At 36.4% G+C, this 20,343-nt stretch overlaps 1 protein-coding gene across 3 annotated transcripts in view; it reads left to right on the forward strand.

Moving 5' to 3' along the window:
* Positions 1 to 20,343, forward strand: part of LOC120538721 (CLK4-associating serine/arginine rich protein) — a 78,675-nt gene that overhangs the window by 42,450 nt on the left and 15,882 nt on the right. For 2 of the 3 annotated variants that reach the window (XM_039768140.1, XM_039768139.1), the window contains exons 13-19: positions 2,618 to 2,881; positions 7,037 to 7,231; positions 7,634 to 7,673; positions 10,980 to 11,040; positions 11,889 to 11,947; positions 15,040 to 15,086; positions 15,327 to 15,412. In XM_039768140.1, the coding sequence (XP_039624074.1) occupies positions 2,618 to 2,881; positions 7,037 to 7,231; positions 7,634 to 7,673; positions 10,980 to 11,040; positions 11,889 to 11,947; positions 15,040 to 15,086; positions 15,327 to 15,412 (752 nt within the window). Of the gene's footprint in view, positions 1 to 2,617; positions 2,882 to 7,036; positions 7,232 to 7,633; positions 7,678 to 10,979; positions 11,041 to 11,888; positions 11,948 to 15,039; positions 15,087 to 15,326; positions 15,413 to 20,343 lie in introns of those variants that run through there. The other variant, XM_039768141.1, reaches the window with a different exon arrangement.

Below are 20,343 nucleotides of genomic sequence, written 5' to 3' on the forward strand. Positions count from 1 at the left end.
AGCAAACACATAAATTGAGCATTAATGAGGCAATAGTTTCATGTTGAGTTCCTTTTGTAACATTATATTATACCATTGCAATATGCAAATGCAAAATGCTTAGTTTCGTTGTGTAGGTTATTTCTAAAAAGTTGCCACTCTCCAATCCTTTAACGTTCATGCTGATCAGTTTATATTCATTTTGTCATGCCGGTTAAGGAAGCTGTTAATTAAAGCCTAGTGTATGTTGGAAGCAGCAGAAATGTGATTCCTGAGGGGAGTTTTATATATTGCATGGGTCAAGCAAGTCTCCAATCCTGAAATTTCACAAAGGGTGAATATGGATCTGGTGTTTAGGGCACACTTTGAGGAAGAACAAATTAAAACAGTAGTCCTGAGAGGTCACAGAAAAGGCAGTGCTGGACAAAGCGTAACATACTTGGTGGATGGTTGGTGCTTGTTTGGTTTGAAAATGAAACACATAGCAGCCAGGTGTAATTAGGGGAGAATGTTTTTTTCTTCACATGCCTTTTTTCACATTTTGCTAGCTCAAAAAAGATTATCTATGCACCAAAATGAAAACTTTTTGGTTGATACCAAATCTCTGAAAACACTGGGCCAAAAGCCAAGCTTTTTTCAAAATTTTAATAGAGCCTAAATTAAATCAATTTCACTGTTGATTAATATTTGAAATTGAAGTCTTCCATTATATAATAAAATGCTAAGATCTGTGTGTGTGTCTGGTCGCTATGAGCAATTTTTTTGGCTGGTTTGACTTTGGTGATGTGATTGAAAAGAGGAAGTGCAAGTGTCCGCAACACGAAGGCGAATAAAGGCAAAGGAAGGATGCTGAGAGTTGCCTTCACAGACAGGTAGTGTAAAATCTGACGGGAGGTAAGCAAGGCGCCTCAAAGTAAGAATCTAAGAAGCAGACTTTATGGGAATGCCCTTAAGAGTGGAAACACCAGAGAAAACGAAAATCAGACACACAAGAATACCAGGAAAGGTGCTGAAGGCACACAAGTATGGCAAGAGGTATCAAATATTTTTACATTTATTACATTACCTATTTTCGATAAATAACTTGACTAGCTAAATTATAAAAATGCAGGCTAGTATATCTTTCTATTATTGAACCAAGTCTTTTTAAAGAGGGCATATTTAAAAGAATAAACTGAAAAATACACAGATGAATAAATAAAACTGTAACTTGGTATTAGCTGAGTTAGCTTGCAGGAACAATCGGAGAGCCTTGTGATCTGACAAATCAGATTCAGATAGGTTTAGTAAATGTACAGTAAATGCAATGTTTGAGACATTTGAGCTTAAGTAATTTAAGTTATCAAAGGAATCTAACCTGCAGAAGTTGCTAAGTTCTATTGCTTAATGCAAGTAGGAAAATGAAAATAGGAAATTTCCTATTATTAGATGAAAATTGTCAATTGTTTCACTTTCTGATCCCAAGGAAGTCTTTCAGAATTCCCTGGCCATGATTATTTCAAGGAAATTATTCAGAGTTTAGGCTGAAGGTTGTCTCAAAGTGAAGCCTTAAACCCTGCTGTGAACCAGGATTCTGTACTTCTACCCAATTTTCCTTTGTTGTACCATAAGTAGTTGTGCGGTCCTACAGAAGTGCATCTCTATAATCAGTGCTTTAATGAACACATTTGTTGTTTAAAGCAATGGTTCACAAGTTAAGTCCTGGGGACCACCTCTGGCTGCAGGCTTTTGTTCTAACCGGTTTCTCAATCACTCTGTAATTTTTACCTTTAATTGATTTACAATTTTTTGTCCTATTTTTACTTTTGAAGTGCAGTAGTGTCAGTTACACATTAAAGGAAATTAAGATTTTTTTTGTGTGTCTTTAAATACTTTGTTTTAATTTTTCTTCAGTTTTTTTTTTTTTTTCTTTTTCTTCAATAGTCGTAATACCAACGACTGACTGTGAGCAGGGAGCAGTGCAGATGTTTCTGAAAGGAGCAGCTATTTCAGTGTTTGCTTATTAGTAAATACTTGTCTCCGTAACCAGCACATTAAATAAAAAAAATAAAGGAAAAAAGAATTGGTTCTTATCGAACACATATAAATCCCAGTTTCATTCAATACATAAAGTATAGCAGTTTGAGATTTCTGACTAGATGTAAACATATAGAAAGTAGGAAATAACAGCTTGAGGTAGGAGTCAAATTAAGGGAAGAAATGGGTTGCAATGAATACCTGTTGTCATGAAAGGTCCTCCAGCACTGAACTTGAACTACTGATGTAAACGTTTGATGCCTTCACCTCAGTAGTTCTACTGGGCATTTTGTAAATATATGAAGGTTTCTTCTTACTATATTCTCACAGGCAAATTGAGGAATATTGATTAAAATTACTGTTTAAATGATTAGCAGTGCTGATTAAACTATTTGTTGTACGTTCAAAATGTGATGTTTTCTTCAAAATATTAATGTATAAATGAAGAAACCTTCTGGTTTCATCATAGTACAGAATTTATTGTAAAATGAAGGACTATTCCATCTGAATTAACCAGTGGATTAAATTCTAAGAGTCCAACTGCAGTGTCTGGCTATCGATGCAAGGGCTTTTTTTTTCTTTTCTAATTTTTCTTTTTACTTTTTTATTTAATACTTTCTAGGAGACGAGCTACATCTTCCTCTACTTCATCCTCATCATCGTCGTCTTCATCTCGGTCAAGGTCCCGCTCTAGTTCTCGGTCACGAAGGAGTCATCGTCGGAATAGCCGGCGTTCTAGATCACGTTCCCGTACTTGGCGGCATTCACGTTCTCGCAGCAGGGGAAGACGCTATTCAGTTGGAGGTAACTCCCGAGATGGCCGTCGTAGATCCCACTCTCGTTCTAATGACAGAGGGCGTCATTACTCTTCACGTAGACGAAGCAGGTGAGAGACTAAACTTTTTCTTTTTTCAGTAATAACACCTGGGGGGACAGAGTAATTGTCGTTTCTTTGATAATGATACCAGATGAAGCCATGTGACTTGCTTCAGTATACGAGCTTGTTCCAATAAACAAGCTAAGGTTGACATAATTTATATTTGTAGTCTTTGCAGTATGTGTTTGCTTCATGATCTTTTTTTATGCAAAATAACCTTGAATTCAACATATTTCCCTAAATTCACTAGTGATATCAGCCATTATGGTTGTCATCTTCATTGTTTTAGATCACTGTTCTCTTAAACAATGGGTCACTACCTAAATTGGGCCCTGGCAGTGTTTGTGATTGGACACCATGTTATTGTGTAGTAAAATTAGCCAAGTTCATACAAGCATGATTTCTTTGTCGATGGATATACTACCTACTATTTAGCATACTATTTATTATGGCAGTCTAGTCTGTTTAAGGAAGATAGGAGGAAACATCACAGACAGCCTTGTGAGGAGAAAGGAGAATGTTGAAATGAAAATATATAATAGTATATATATTGTATGTATGTTATATTTAAAAAAAAAAAATCCTGTCACAAGACCAGAATATTTTGAAGATTTTTTTTCAACTCCCGCAAGATAAGACTTTCACCATGACATTTTTTTCCAAGTCACGCCCTCCTCTCAACCATATTCAACCGCGCACACTGTAATCTTACCTCTTATTCGTGTGAATGCTTTTGACAGACACACGTCCTGCTCTCTCAGCTCTTATAAATTTTAACGTTTCCCTCACTTTTTATCCAATTAAAGAAGATGTATTATGTCCTACTCTTATTGAAGAATTTCATCACGAAGGGTTATCAACAGTAAAAATGCATACATGGGCAATCCTAGCTCTGAGAAACGAAGTCAAATGAATTAACGCTAAAAATGTTGATCGGTTACACAGCAGATTGGTTAAATGCGTATCAATAGACTATGCTGAAACAGTTGGTGGTGATCATGTGGAAGATGAAAGCATCAACGTAAAATATCCCGAAGAATATCTAAAACCGTTAACTAGGGCTGCGACTAATAATTATTTTGGTAGTCGACTAATCGTTCAATTTGTTTTTCCGATTAGTCACGATTATTTCATGCCTGACTATTTTGATGCTTGCGGCCTGTGGTTGCACATCCTGTTCTGAATGTCACCCTGATGTCTCTGCATTAACATGATTAAAATTAATAATAATGAAATTAAAATAACCAGTGAAATATATGAATTTGAAAATCGGATGTTTTATATTATTGTGACCATCACAATAAAAAAGAAATACATTAAACAATACAAACTAAAGTGCACATAGCACTTTTTTTGTTTAAAAGACATTTAACTTAACCAAAAATGGCCACTGGTGTGTCTTAAAGTCCAAAAGTTTAAATAAAGCTTCAATACAAATAAAATAAAACAATGTACAGTTTTTAAAAGATTCAGTTCATATATTCCTGATTGCAGTGCAGGAACGTGAGCATTTCGACATGTTCTGGTGTGAGACTGGCTCTGTTGTTTGAGACCATGTTCCCAGCTGCTGAGAAGAGACGCTCAGAGGGAGTAGAGGTTGCAGGAATACACAAGAATGATTTTGCATACAGAGAAAGATGTTTTAATCATCACACTCTGAAGGAAAAGTGTTGTTTATCACATCATGTACTATATTATGCCAAAATAAAAAAATAACGGACTAAAATATGTAACAAGCTAATTACTGATATACTTCAAAACACAAATTACCTAATGTTAGTTAGGGACAGTGTACTATTGATATGAACTCAAATATTATACGAAAAAAGAAGGAAAAAAAACTAGGGCAGCTTAGCTACTCCTATTCATTCATTTACTATAGCTCCAAACACGTTCGCAAACATAACTGAAGTTATATTCACTTAACCCTTAAACTTCCGCAACCAGCTAGTCGGTTTCCAGTGCAACTTGGAAGCACGCTGAAGCCGAGTATATGCGGCAACGTACATTCATTAAACTCCGCAACCGGCCATATTTGCTTCACACAGCAATTTGGCAGCACGCTGGAGCTGATCAGTCTGTGCCGTACATTCGTTGAGCAGCCATCTCCGGCAGCACTGCAGCATCACTGTCCCTGGCATTCAGCTGCTGCATTAGACGAGCCTGCAATCATCAGTGTTTACCTATGTGTGTTTGTGTGCAGCTTCAGTTGCATCTTGAACATATAATAGATTGTTGTAGTAGGTTTTTTTTATAGTTTTTACAGTTCATTTGCAGTGTGTTGCAACTTAAGACTAGGTAAGAAAAAAACAGCATTGATTATTTTATTTTTTTTTTTTACTTTTTAATTCCTTAACTGGCACCATGGGTTAAGTGACCTTTCATATTATTCTGTTTAAAAAATCATCATCTCTGCACAGCACACCCCAAGACTTTCTTTCTTCTAACTCTTACAATGTGCATCTACACTGGCAGTGATATACTCCAGGCATCTATTCGTATTTTGAATGATATTTGTTTTAGGTTCAAGCCCCAGATCCTTCGTGTATGGAGTTGATATGTTTCTCCCTGTGTGTGTGTGGGTTTCCTCTGGATGCTTTGATTTCCTCCAAGAGTCTAAAGACATGTAGGTTAATTGGATTGGCTGTGCTAAATTGGCCTGTGTGTGTGTGTGTGTGTGTATACCCCCTGTGATGGGTTAGCATCATGTCCAGGAGGTGTTCCCGTTTTGCATCCATTGTGTGCTAGGATTGGCTCCAGATAACCCACAACCCTGATCAGGATATGTGGGTTTTTTTAAATAGATTGATGGTGTATTGTTTTTGCAATACATTTGGTTCCCACTCTTCTCTTTTGGTAATATTTATGTGAGATGTATGCTTGAAAGGAAATAAAATCTTAATTGGGTTAAAAAGTTTAACTACTGTTTTAGAGTAACAGTGTTTGAAAGACATATTGAATGCTCTAAGTGAAAGAAGATTTCATGAAGGGCAAAACGTTAAAAGAAGCCAATTTGGGAAATAACAGAGTTGAGAACTTGAAATTCTTACTTGTAGTACTCCCTCAGAGTAATAATGTTAGCAAGAAACACTTGTGCATATGTTAGTTTGAGTGACTGTTAAGTAACTTCCATGACCTTTGAATAAAACTTGTCCCTCATTCTAATGATGCAGATACTAATGGCAAAAAGGAAGCGAGAGAGGGCGACTATAAAAGATGGCAGAGGTCTTTAATAAAACAATGTGCGTTATTCCCAACAGCTAAAGTGCCATTGCTTCTGTGGCTGTATGATAAGAAAACTGATATGACAAAGCCAAATTATTCAGTTTTTTTAATCTTTTAAAAGTGTTAGAGGAGAATTTGTCATACAGAATACCCAGACAAATGTGGAACTCCATTGCCGTCTGGCTTCTTTTTTCTTTAACATCGGAATGCTGCACTTGTTCATCTAGTAATTTTTAGCTAAATGGTTAGACAGGAGTTCTCAGAAAGATGAGCATGGCGCCTATAATTTTCACTTGTGATCACTAGACTGAAAGATCATATGAACAAGCAGAAGGTAAAGGGATGGGAGTTAACCTGTTATTGAAACAGCAATTAAGTTAAACGATTATTCTAGTTAATGCAACTGATTGGGATAAATTGCTTGATCTTGCTTGTTTGAGGTTAAATCCTGTATAATAACAGACTTTAATACATAACTGTAACTTTGTAGCATTTTTTTAATTTACATTATTGTAGTTATGTAAAACACTGCTTGTAATGTTTCAACAAACATTGCAAAACACTTAAAAGGGGGGGGCACAGTAATCTGTAACAATAACTTGGAAACTCAAAATTTCAAACTGAAACTTGTGTGAATGTATTGAAGTGGGAAGATGAAACGTTGGAAGTAGGAGCTGTGAAAAATCGCATGCCGTGTGGGCACAGCATAAAATTATCATAGTGAGAGTGTTCAGACTTCTTTAATCAAGCCTGGGATTGAATTCTAGTCCCTGGATTTGTGACTAACCACTGTATTGTTCTGCTACCCACATTTAGTTCACACAATTTTCAAAGATCCAAGTACATTTACCTAGTTTATCTGCGTGTGTATGTCTGTTTCTTAATGTCTTTGATATACTGCATATAATTTTACCTCCTATTGTAACTCATTTTTATCAGGTCTCGAACCCGATCACGATCAATAGATCGGTATCGCAGAGGAGGCCGTGGTGGGGCCCGTCGTCGAAGCAGCAGTAGAAGTGGGAGTGTATCCCCCAGCCGAAGCTGTTCCTCCTCTCCCTCAGACAGGGACAAGGAGCGGGACAGGGCCAGGCCCCCTGCAGCTTCTCAGAACCTTGGGGACAAACTGAGAAAGTGAGTGCATTCTGTTCTCTCTCCATATGTTTGGTTTCCAAAGTATTATAAAGAATTTAGTAATTCTGTGTTTTCTTATAGTAAAGATGCAGATTCCTTTATAGCTTAAAATCAGAAGCATTACAAAGGTTTCATGTCATCTTTCACAGCAAAAATATGTGAGTTAAGAATTTGGTTCAGGCTTGCTTAAATACCATTTTTTAAGAAATGCATGTAAACCTTTCTTCTATGATGCATATTTTCTGTCTGAAAATGGTGCTGGAAAAATGTTGCCGCTTGCGTAATGTTAAATGTATAAAATCAGAGCACTTCACCCCATTAATGGTTCCTCATTTATCCTGGGAGGAAACTGGCCTGAAAGTACATAGTTTGATTTCAAAAGCCTTTTTTTTCCCCCCTTAGGCCTGAAAATGCTGGTGGTAAAGAAACTGGAGCTGCCAAAGTCAGTAAGAATTTGACCTACTTTTTTCTGATTTAAGTCACAGGAATTCTTGAAAAACTGTCCAAAGCTAAAATTTAATAATATTTAATTAAAACTGGCTTTTACAAAAGCAGAAAAAAATACATAAACCACCCTGTTTACACACCCAAATTGTGTGCTCTGGGCCGCCCTGCTGAGGCCTTGGATGTTGGACCAAATGAGGAAACTTGTGGTTCTATGAAAAAAATGGTCTGTTGCAGAAAATCAGGATTTTCATGTTCATACTTTATTTCTGTGAACTTGACGGTGAAGAAAATGAAAAAAAATTCAGAAAAAAGTGCAGTTTCTTTTCAAGTATGTTTTAATCTTCTGAAGCATGCATTGTAGTAATGCAGTTTATAAAGGTTCTATAAGTAGCTTAATCATGTTGGCATGCATTGAATAGTAAAACTTAACAATAAAATAGCTATTTATACTAAATACATATTTTAGTTTATTTCATTACTCGTAAAACATTTTCGAGATTTGAGTGAGTCTAGCATTTGTATAGCCATGAACTGAAATGTGTGGGTTTGCTTTTAGGTTGCGTTGGTGGGTGCATAGTGTAAGTAATAAATGACCCACCACTGGGCATCGGGAATTGATTTTTGAAAGTTAATGCCTGTTCTGAAAGGATAGCCCATTGTACAGTCCATTATTATGATAAATCTATTAAAAAAGAGCAATGATCCAAAACATTAACATACATATATTAAAGAAGACATTTCCTGCAGAAAAGAGTTTGTTTATATTTTTCAGTCTCTTCTTTCAAAGGAGCCTACATCGCTGGTATATAGGAATATCCTCCATTCACATCAAGATATGCAAGTGTAATGACTGTAATGCTTATTGAGATTTGTAGTTTCTTTGTTTTGTGTTGGCTACAGAAGTCCATGTAAACTTGCATGTGCTGAATAAACACGCCACCCAAAGGTAGAGGGATATGACTTACCAGTATTTAGTATGATCCTTATGAGGCTTACCAGTATATAGTATTTTATCCCTATGGGTTTTGCAGTTTGCCACTGTTAGCACAGTGAATACCAAACAGGGTTTATACAAGCAATATCTTGATGTTGATGTAGGGCACTTCTGTATATGAGTAATGAGTGTTAATTTGAAATTGAAAACTTTAATGTTTTGATTTATTGCTTTATTTCAGGTTATAGATGAATGGTACAACTTCATAACATACTGTAAAGGCATGATACTTTTAAGGGTGTGACCCGTGTATTAAGGATAGAAAACACTGTTGATTGGTTATGTATAAATAATGCTAGTTTTGACTGGGTAAGGAATATGGTCTACACTCCTATTGGGAATGACTAACCTGAGAATTAATTACAAATGGCCTTACATTTGTGTGTTAAGTGGACTACAAGTATGGACAACATTCGAAACCCTCTTATGTTCGAGTTTTTCTGTTGCAATAGACTGAAGTCCTGTTTATCATTAAAACTTCGTAGATATGTTTTATCTAAAATCCTGAGAGAAGCCAAGCAATTTGTATGCCTTTTTTTTAATCGTTAAAGATGGTACCAAAATTAGTAAACAAAGCTTGAGAGGCGTTTAGCATTTAACTTTGGAACCAGACAGTAACAAAAGGGTATTACAGTAACTGCTTTTACCATCCAGGGCTTTATTTGGGTAACTAATTCTTTCACTTAACAGAGGAAGCCTCATCATCTTCATTTGTCGGTACTGGAGAAATCATGTTTTAACCATTTGAATACTTTTTTCATGATTCTGTGAGAATATTCAAATGAGTATTTAGAAAAAAAAATGTTAAATTGAGAAAGTCTAAAGGATGTTTTAGCCTCTTGAGGCTGGGTAAGAATTATTTAATTGAAATGTTTGTCAGACAGTCAGATTGTTTACTATTTAAAGCAATTTACATTTCCAAAAGAGTACTTATTTTATGCTGTGTCTGGAAATTAGTTTTAATATTTGTAATAGTATTTTTTTTTTTTTTTTTGCACTACTGATATGTTAGTGCTGGTCTTGAGTATTTTAAAGTAGTCATGTTTAGCTATCATACTTAGGTCACATTATAATCACCTTCCCCTTAAGATCAATAAAGTATATACTGTATGTTTTATCAATAAAGTATATATTGTATGTTTAAGCATGTTTGTAAGGGGACACTGGTTTGAGATTTTTACCCGGTTGCCTAGTACTGGTCCCTGTCTTGTACCCTTTGTTTCTGAAATAATTCTGTATTGGATAAATTGTGTTAAATTATGGATGATAATGAGATAAGGACCATTATTTCATTCAGCATTCATGGTAAGGTCTTCAGATTCATTAATTAAAATGATAGCTCTGTCAGCAGTTTAGTTTTAGTTCTTAAATGGTTAACATTCCATTCCTTTTGTCGCAGCTTGCATACTGACTATCCTCTTCTCCTGGTCTCAACTGGCGCTTGCCTTCAGCATATGCTGATTCCTAAACCATGTTTGTTGTGCCAGTATGTGAATAATTGGTGTTTCTATATTAATTTACAGCCCTGGGCCATTTTATTGTCAAGACCTTAAAATGTTACTCATATTTTATGCTTTCATATTTTGAGTTATTTCACCATGTAATTTGTCGAAATATCTACTACCATAACCAGCACCAACATATTCAGTTTAACTGTATACATTTTTTTTCTGTTCTGTAGTACTATAAGCATTTAAACAATGTAGTACTCTGCTTACTATTGATTTTAAGTTTCAAATTATTTAATTTATTAATAAAACTACTGTAACAGTGCAGCAGGCTGATCACAGTAGTGATTTGATAAACTTATTTCTTTGCTTTAGGTATTTTTGAAGAATATAGAAATTGCTTGATATTGTGCAAAAATACCTTATGCTCATTACTCATCTGTAATGCTCTTTCCATTAAATATAAGAAAATGGTATATACCAGTGTAATATACTGTATCATGAATGTTTGTATGAATAAACTGAAATGACATTTTTTGCCTGGTGTTTTTAAAAAAAAAAAAAAAACAGAACCTAGAGAAAACCCCGAATGTGGCACGAAATGGTTGCTTTCAATTTACATTTTTAAAAGAGCTGACATAGTAGTATGTGGTTCTTTTTTGTTTGTGTTATAAAAGTTGTCAATTTTGGAATAACACTTGTACTTCTGATCCAGACTAACACTAAAGGTAGCGTAATCAGCTCTTTTGAAGAACTGATAGATGACCATATTTATAGAATTCCTTTTCTTCCTACAGAGTTAGTTTTGATCTTTACTCAGTTGATTGGTCGTGGTGATCACATGGTTTTTATTTTGCAGCCAAAGCTCACACCCCAAGAAAGACTGAAGCTAAGAATGCAGAAGGCGCTTAATAAACAGTGTAAGTGATGATCAGAAATAGTATCTAGAAATGTGCCCCCCTTTATCCAACCAGTAATAAGGTTATGCAATACCAAGATTTTGCATATCTTGCTGAAAAATCACATGCTGTTATCTTTTATATTGCCATTGGTTAGTACATATTTTGCCATATTTAAATTACAGCTGTTTGCTTCCCTTGCACACTTCCTTATCGTGACTGTAATGTCATCTCTGTGCCCCACAAGCTATGAGGACTTCATTATTATATCAGCTCTATTACTTAAATGTTTAGTCTGATGTTAAAAGGTGGTAGAGGTGTTGAAAATGACATGGTTTTAGAGGTCAGAAGTGATTGAAAATCCTTGTTTAAAAAACAAAATAGTGAATGGAAGTACTAAGCTCTGATCTCACTTTATATTGATTAACCAGAATTAACTGAATAACTTCAGCTATTTTCATATTCCTTATTCCATATTGCCTGTAATCTTAAAAAATAGATCTGTTTTCAGTTTAAAGCAAACTTGTCCATTTTGCTTATTCTTGGATGGTGGGCCACCTTCCCAGAAATCACCCATGATATTAAAAGTTAAACACAGTACCTTGAGCTGCTATGTAATTCTAATTCTGTTTTCCATGCACACTGCAGTGAATATGATCTTGTCACAAGGGGCTCATTGTTACAATACACATAAGGAAATTTACTGTATTCTAGAAGGTACACATCCCTTTAGTCAAATATATACTGGCTTCATTTTCACTTACAAGTGCGACAAAACAAACTTCTTTGTTGTTCTACATTATTAAAACAGTATTACTTCTGGAAGGTACCATGAACACTATTAATGGTCTCCTTTATATTTTTGTTAGTCAAAGCTGACAAGAAAGCTGCTCACGAGAAGTTACAGCAACAGGAGCACGAGAGACAGGTTGGTTTGCAATTCTGTTTGAGTTGACTTATATTAATCAGAATTCTAGCAACAATATTTTTTTTTCCAGATTAATTTTGTTTGTTTTACATTGAAATGATTTATTAAAATTGAACTATTAGTAATATATTAATGTGTTAGAAATCACACTGTTATGTTTTAATGTGCTTAGTAGCCTGTGACTGTTTAGTCACTTCCTTAATGTGTTTTGCTATTTTACATACACTTCTTTGTTTTTCCCCTAATAAATTGTACCCTTGTATTATTCTTCATTCATTTTAATTTTATTTTGATTCCATATAGCATAGCACTAATGCAGGTTAAAATATTGGAGAACCTTTTTAAAATTTCTACAAGTGTTTCCAGAATTTTTCTGTCTCTAATCAGTCTTTTATGAGAGATACTTTGTATTAACTGAACAAGTAGGTGAATATTGATTTTAGACCATGTAAGGTTATATACAAATCTCAGTGCAGCTTCCAGTAGTTTGCCATAGTTTTAATTCATAATAGTGCCAAATTATAATTGCTTCTTCAGCTTTTGAGAAATTCACCTTTGAACGAGTGGAGTGACAACATTAAGTAAAGAAGGAAAGTAAATTTTAAATGCTTCATTAAGAAGAAAGGGTGTTGTGTGTCAAAGATTAGATAAGCTATAATTGAATGTCCAGGCTAGTCAGCATTAACCCTACAATTGTTCATCGTCTGAAGCAGTTTTTAGAATTAGTGAAAAAACATCAACTAAGAATTATATGATTTGATGCTTGAGACCTTCTCTTATTAATACTGCAAAATTCTTAAATGACTAGCCAACCCGCGGCGTACCATACGCTGCATAATCAGGCCGGTTTTTTTTAATGATTTTTAAGCACAAGGAGAAAATTAACATTTGAAAAATCGGTAATGTAATAAGTCAGCAAGAAAAGCAACATTGTAACAATGTATGGAACGAACCAACACACAATCGACCATGACTGAAAACTGGCGGATCGCCATCGCGCCTTCTCCTTCCAGACGAAGGGATGGGGGTGCACGCCGCTCAGTTGCAGAGTGTGGAACGGGAGGAGAGGAGGACGACGTCCATTCAGCTCCCTCCGTCATGCTAGTCTGCTGATTTCTCGTTCAGTATGCACTGCCTGCTCATGTGCCCACCTACAACTCGTCACTTGAGTCGTTGTCGTCTTTACACAGTCCAGATGCACCTGTGACTCACGTAGACGTTTCATTGCTCTGTGCGGTTTTGGCTGCTATTCTATATATAATCCACCAAGACACCCGACCACGGTAGTAGCGAGGTGGGAAGGGTGTGTGTACAAAGGGTAGGGATGTAACCAGTGGGAGCGTATAAGTCGCACTTAGTGGGAATTCCACGGTTTGCAGCCCAAATGGGGTTCAACGGCTTACCCATGCCTCTCTGCGCCGGGTAGACACACGCTCAATGGAAAGACACAGTTGTCAAAAACAGGTTGGTGTGAGAATACAACAGTAAGTGAATGAAAAGATGGAACCCTGGAGAGAGCAAAATACAACACAATAGTTGAACACTTCTGGAAAGACACAGTTGTCTAAAAAGGGAGGGTTTGAGGATACAACAGAAAGTGAATGAAAAGATGGAACTCTGGAGAGAGCAACATATAATTGTCTGTGAGTGAAGGAGACGCATGTTTGTCGCGGATGCGAATTGCTGTATGTAGCGTATAAAACAGTTTGCTATGGTGCACACAGTCGTGCGTCGTAGCCGAAAACTCGGTTTTTAAAGACTGCTTACTTCATTGTGTTTTAACCTCAGTTGTAAAGGATTGTTTTAAGGATCTCATGGGATACCCCTCGCAAACCGTTTTACATGCTGCATATGGCGATTCACCTCCGTGTGAAACATGCCTCTATGAACAGGCAATGTGGCTCGGAGGTGCCAGGAGTTGGTGGGCGTGGCTCCTTCCTGCATGCGCCATAGGTGTCTTATTTGTCGGCGGCTCAGTGAATCCACGCACCTTCCAGCGTGCTTTCCATGGTTGTCTTGCCTTAGTTAATTTTATATATTAGATATAGATATAGATATATATAGATATATATATATTTAGATATAGATAGAGAGAGAGAGATAATAGAAGGGACAAGAATATCTTAATGAAGCTTCACAATAACATAACTTGCTGATGAAGAAAGCAAGACTGTCCAACTAAAACAATGCAACATTAAGGCACATTCCTTAAATAACTCACACTGTTCATATTCCAAGATGTCATGCCAACATAGTATTATAAAAGTTAGTTTTCATGCTCAAATTAAAATGTCAATTTTTCCCTCCTAGTTTAGCATTTTTGGGCGGTGGAAGGTTTTCATCAGTAACTGTATAGTGATGGATGATATCCGGAGCAAAAAATAAAGCATTTAGTGGAAGAAACAAATTGTGAACTACAACAGTCACCACATCAGAAAAATGAATAATAAGCCTTTATTATGGCATTTTCATTGAGCTTAAGTCAGTCTTTGAATTATTCTGATTCTTACATGGATATATGTGTGTCAAATTTAAGTGTTTTGTCATTTTCTTGAAGTCACTTTCTGTGCAATGTTGCTCATTTGGCACATGTTGAGGTCTCTAGAATGAACAACAATGAATGATAAGTGAAGGAAAATAAATTAACCAAACTACCTTAATGTTTGTGCAGTGGCAAGATATGGCTGTATGCCGAATAAACTTTGAATCAACATCTGCTGTCATTACCAGAAATGTGTTTTCATTCACACAGTGTGAATATAAATCTTAAAGTACTCAAAAGTATGCATTTGTTTGCTTCAGAGTGATTGCATTAGTCTTTCTAGTATGAATTGACCTGTTAGGCTAAATATATCTACATGGTCTATACTGTCATTCTTTTGGAGTTTTCTCTGCTTTCTAAATATAAGTTAGAAGTTCTTGATACAGTTTCAGAACTCGTATGGTAAGACATTAGTGTTGGAAATGAGTAGAATAAAATAGAAGTGACAGTGAAATACCTTTGTGTTTTTTTTTTTAATAGTATCTTCTTACATTTAATTTTATTATGACTGCAAGAGATTTATATTGGAATATTAAAAATTTCTTTTTAGGAACGTGAAGATGAACTCCGTGCCATGGCTCGGAAGATCAGAATGAAGTAAGAAATTCCAATGTGATTTACTAATTCTTGGAGATTTTTGCAGTGTTGTAATGTTTTAATGATTGTAATGATTAATGTAAGTTTAGTAATTTCACCAGTGTAGGGAGAAATTCTTTCAGCTTTAAATATTTGGACTAATATACTAAATTCTGCAATATTCTTTAACAAAATATATTTCTGAATATTGCGTACATGGAATATTTTATTTTCTCTGATGTATTTTTGCTTTATTTACAGAGAAAGAGAAAGGCGGGAGAAAGAGAGAGAAGAATGGGAGAGGCAGTTTGGTCGCCAATCACGGTCTCCATCCCCAAAGTACAGCAGTGAGTATTCTCATATTTAACTTTAGAAACAGGCACCATGCCATCAATATTAGGCATCTGTGCAGTTTCTAGTTTCTACTCTTGGATTGAAAGGAAAAGTGGCATATAAAAATCCATCTTGTATTACTCCCTTTAAAAGGCGAGTAAGCTTTGAGAGGCTTCCTAAGATATCTCAATAAAGTTTGTATGTGTTATAGTCATCACTGTGTACATTTTGTGATGGAAATAAGTTGGTCAGAGTCAACAAAACTTAACAATATCAGCAGCACTTTAATATTTCTGGCTTACTCTTCTAAACTGGACACTGTCTTTTCCTAAAATCATTGCACTGTAGTTATTATGGTTTATACACAAGACCGACACAGCATGCAGCAGTTTGTCAAATGCCTACTACAGTTGACCACATACTATGAGTACCTCTGGCAATGTCTACACATGAAGTATGGCTGCAGCTCTCTTAGCTGAAGGAACGTGGTTATGCCCCTTAAGTTTAAGTAAAAACATGGCATCAGATTGAAATATTTAAATATTAACTAAATTGTTTTTTTAATGGGATACATTTTTCAAGGCAGATGGTCTTTACCCTTACTGGACTTTTTGATGTACAGTAGATGAATCCCAAGTGACAAGCTTGTGTAACAAAATTATTATTGATAATTATTTATTTTCTATTAAGAAAAGTGCACATTTTACAGGTAATGAGAAAATAAACCAAAACTATGTGTCCTTTCATTCATGCCTAGCAATCAGCAATAATCTCTGGGAGATGTGCATTTTGTTAAGCAACAACAATGTTTTATAACTAGTGGTATAGTTAAATGAATAAAATACAATACTTCATTATGTTATAGATATTAGCGTGTCTTGTTTGTAGATGGAGTAGAATCGTTCTAATATACATGGAGCCGGGATGTGTCCTGATGCATATCAGCAAAACACCTTTCTCTGCGATAGTTGTGCTGATATACATATCTATATGTAGCACTTTTTTAAATATCTTAAGACTGTTGAGAAAATATCAGTGCTGACATGTAGCAGTAAAATGGAGGGTCCTTTGATTGTAGATTCATATAAACTTAGTCTTGCTTGCTGTGGTTTTCAGAAAGTGTTTTTTCTTTCTACCTCTGGCTTTATTTTTTTAACCATTCTAACATTAGAAAATATGAAATAGCTGGGTATGAGTACTTTATTTGTAGCATCAACACACATGCTACCAAGCGTCTGTCTGAACTGTTGTTGACCTAGGTGCCAAGTACTGTATGCATACATCTTTTGACTGCTCAGTCTGCATCCCAATTTTCATCTGCACATTCGCCACTGTGGGGTCCTGAAGTTTAACTAGAATGATCTAAATTATCAGACATTTTCGTTTGCCTATTGGTTTTCAGTCTGGTATTGCATGTATGTTTACTACTATCTTGTAGTTTTATGTCTTGCTGATTTGAGCCTAGTTTATTCTGCACAAATAATTTCATTTCTCTGTTTCCATAGCCTAAAAATCTGGCACATTTTTTGATGGTTCTTTCCTAAAGTTCTTTTATTAATGCACTGTTTAAGTACCAGTCAGATGTTTATATAGTTACTCATAATTTGTATGTCAATATTCTGCATTTTTAGAATGTCCAAAAATTGGAATTATTTTATTAGTGCCCTTTCTTTGCTTGATGACAACTTTGCTCACTCTTTACATCTTCTTAACCAGCCTCTTGATGGAGTCGACTGAGGTGCCCTTCCAACAGTCTTCAGAATTCTTGCATATACTGAACACTTGTTGTTGGCTGCTTTTCCTTCAGTCTATGGACTAACTATTTTGATTGTTGGGGGCCAGGGTGTGTGCTGCAGCTCTTCATCATATTTGCCAAATAGCTCTTACACATCCTGGAGATGTGTTTAGGTCATTGTCCTGTTTTAAACACAAATAACTGCCCGACTAGGTGTAAACCAGGCGGGTGGTTTGGTTTGTGTTCTGTTAATCATGCCAGTTAAGTGTGACTTCAATTCTTAATAAATCATGGTTCTTTATCCATAAATCTCTGAATTCCGCTTATCCAATGTCTGCTGCCTGTGTTTCTTGGCCCAAACAAATCTTCTTTACTTGTTTCTCTCTCTCCTTTAGTAGTGGCTTCTTTGAGCAGTTCTTGTATGATGGCCTGAGCCAAATAGTATAAATGGAACATTTGATGTTGAGGTGACTGCTGCTTGAACTCAGTAAATCATTTATTTCTGCTGTCATTGGAGATTCAGTTAATAGGTGATGTCTGAGACTTGTGACTCTAATCAACTTATCTTCTACAACGGACAGTTCTTCTAGCCGTCTTCATGAGAGCTGTTTTCATCATAGAGCTCTATGGTTTTTGCAACTGTACTTGAAGGAACTTTTTAAAGTTCTTGAGATGTTCCAGAGCGACTGTCCTTCATTTCTTATAGTAATGATGGACTGTTTCTGTTTGCCATGTTCAGGTGTTTTTGTCTATTATGGAATGCAAATCTCTACTAATACGTTGCCTGAATAGAAATATTTGTGTTCTACAAATTATTTTTTTATAGTTGGTGGTCCTGTGGCTCAAGCATTCTCCTCCTGAATTCTCCTTACAATAGCTATAGAAATGTAGGGTTCATTGGAATGTGTTGTCTCCTCTGGATTTGAGATCTTAGAATTCTTGTTCAAATCTTGAAGAAACAGCCTTTTTTCCCATGGAGCTTTTTTGTGTTTCATTATGGGTTCAGTACCATCCAGATGGCAAATGCTTTGTGAGTGGAGATATACAAGATATTGAAAAATATTAGGAGTGACCACCATAGGGTCCTTTTGCAGCTGTAGCCAGTAACCAACCTATCCAAGTATCTACTCCCTTTGTAGTATTATAATCCATAATTTTCAGTTTGATTCTCCCCGCCACAGATTCTCTGGTTGCTGTGCAGCATGCTCATGTGTACCACATTTTTTCTGTGGATGTAAGACACCAGGGATGTGTCAGCCGTGAATAGAAACTTACTTGCATTGACAGGCCTGACCTTTGTATTTCTCAGCTGAAGTGGGAGCTCTGGACCGATTATTCTTATTTCTACCGCTATGGTCTTTCTCTTCTGGCCTTCCTTTCCCAAATTGTGTAAAGTTTAAAAAAAATAGTCACATGTGATATTGTGCCCACGGAGTCTCTATTTCATGTCCAGGGCAACCAGCATTGCTTGTTTTTTTCTCATTGGTCCCTACATCATTAGATAGTGCATACGAGACAAAGTGGGGAGTATTATTGGTTGGATATGGCATACAGTGCATCCAGAAAGTATTCACAGCGCATCACTTTCTCCACATTTTGTTATGTTACAGCCTTATTCCAAATTGGATTAAATTTAATTTTTTCCTCAGAATTCTACACACAACACCCCATAATGACAACGTGAAAAAAGTGGCTGGGCCACTCAAGGACATTCACAGAGTTGTCCTGAAGCCACTCCTTTGATATCTTGGCTGTGTGCTTAGGGTCGTTGTCCTGCTGAATGATGAACCGTCGCCCCAGTCTGAGGACAAGAGCGCTCTGGAGCAGGTTTTCATCCAGGATGTCTCTGTACATTGCTGCAGTCATCTTTCCCTTTATCCTGACTAGTCTCCCAGTTCCTGCCCCCCACAGCATGATGCTGCCACCACCATGCTTCACTGTAGAGATGGTATTGGCCTGGTGATGAGCGGTGCCTGGTTTCCTCCAAACGTGACACCTTTCATTCACACCAAAGAGTTCAATCTTTGTCTCATCAGACCAGAGAATTTTGTCTCTCATGGTCTGAGAGTCCTTCAGGTGCCTTTTGACAAACTTCAGGCGGGCTGCGATGTGCCTTTTACTAAGGAGTGGCTTCCGTCTGGCCACTCTACCATACAGGCCTGATTGGTGGATTGCTGCAGAGATGGTTGTCCTTCTGGAAGGTTCTCCTCTCTTCAAAGAGGACTTTGGAGCTCTGACAGAGTGACCATCGGGTTCTTGGTCACCTCCCTGACTAAGGCCGTTCTCCTTGATCGCTCAGTTTAGATGGCCAGCCAGCTCTAGAACGAGTCCTGGTGGTTTCGAACTTCTTCCACTTACGGATGATGGAGGCCACTGTGCTCATTGGGACCTTCAAAGCAGCAGAAATTTTTCTGTAACTTTCCCCAGATTTGTGCCTCGAGACAATCCTGTCTCGGAGGTCTACAGACAATTCCTTTGATTTAATGCTTGGTTTAGCTCTGACATGAACTGTCAACTGTGGGACCTTTATATAGACAGATGTGTGCCTTTCCAAATCATGTCACATCAACTGAATTTACCACAGGTGGACTCCAATTAAGCTGCAGAAACATCTCGAGGATGATCAGGGGAAACGGGATGCACCTGAGCTTCATGGCAAAGGCTGTGAATACTTACGTACATGTGCTTTCTCAGTGTTTTTATTTTTAATAAATTTTCAAAAACCTCAAAATTTTTTCACATCATTATGGGGTGTTGTGTGTAGAATTCTGGGGAAAAAATGAATTTAATCCATTTTGGAATAAGACTGTAACATAACAAAATGTGGAGAAAGTGATGCACTGTGAATACTTTCCGGATGCACTGTAGGTGACTGAGGTGCTCATGGTTGTTGGTGATGTAAGTGATTGGTCTCATGGGATTAGGGTTTAGGCATATTGAAACAATACCTCTGAAGTAGTAGTGGTGATGTTGTTTTATAGACCTGTAATGCTGTTTGGTCTAGTAGTAGACCCGAACACCACCAATATAATTTAAATGTGTTTTGGTCACAGTATGTACTCAATGAAAATTCATCCCTTAACATGTTCAGCCAAATGAATTTGTTTTTTTTGTGTTTTTTTTTTTTCTTCTCTTCAGTAAACATTTAACCACACACGGGTTAAATATTTGTTTTTTTAAATTCAATGTTTTTACTTGCAAAAATACATT

The sequence above is a fragment of the Polypterus senegalus genome, chromosome 11 (assembly GCF_016835505.1).
Source record: "Polypterus senegalus isolate Bchr_013 chromosome 11, ASM1683550v1, whole genome shotgun sequence".
Lineage (NCBI taxonomy): Eukaryota > Metazoa > Chordata > Cladistia > Polypteriformes > Polypteridae > Polypterus > Polypterus senegalus.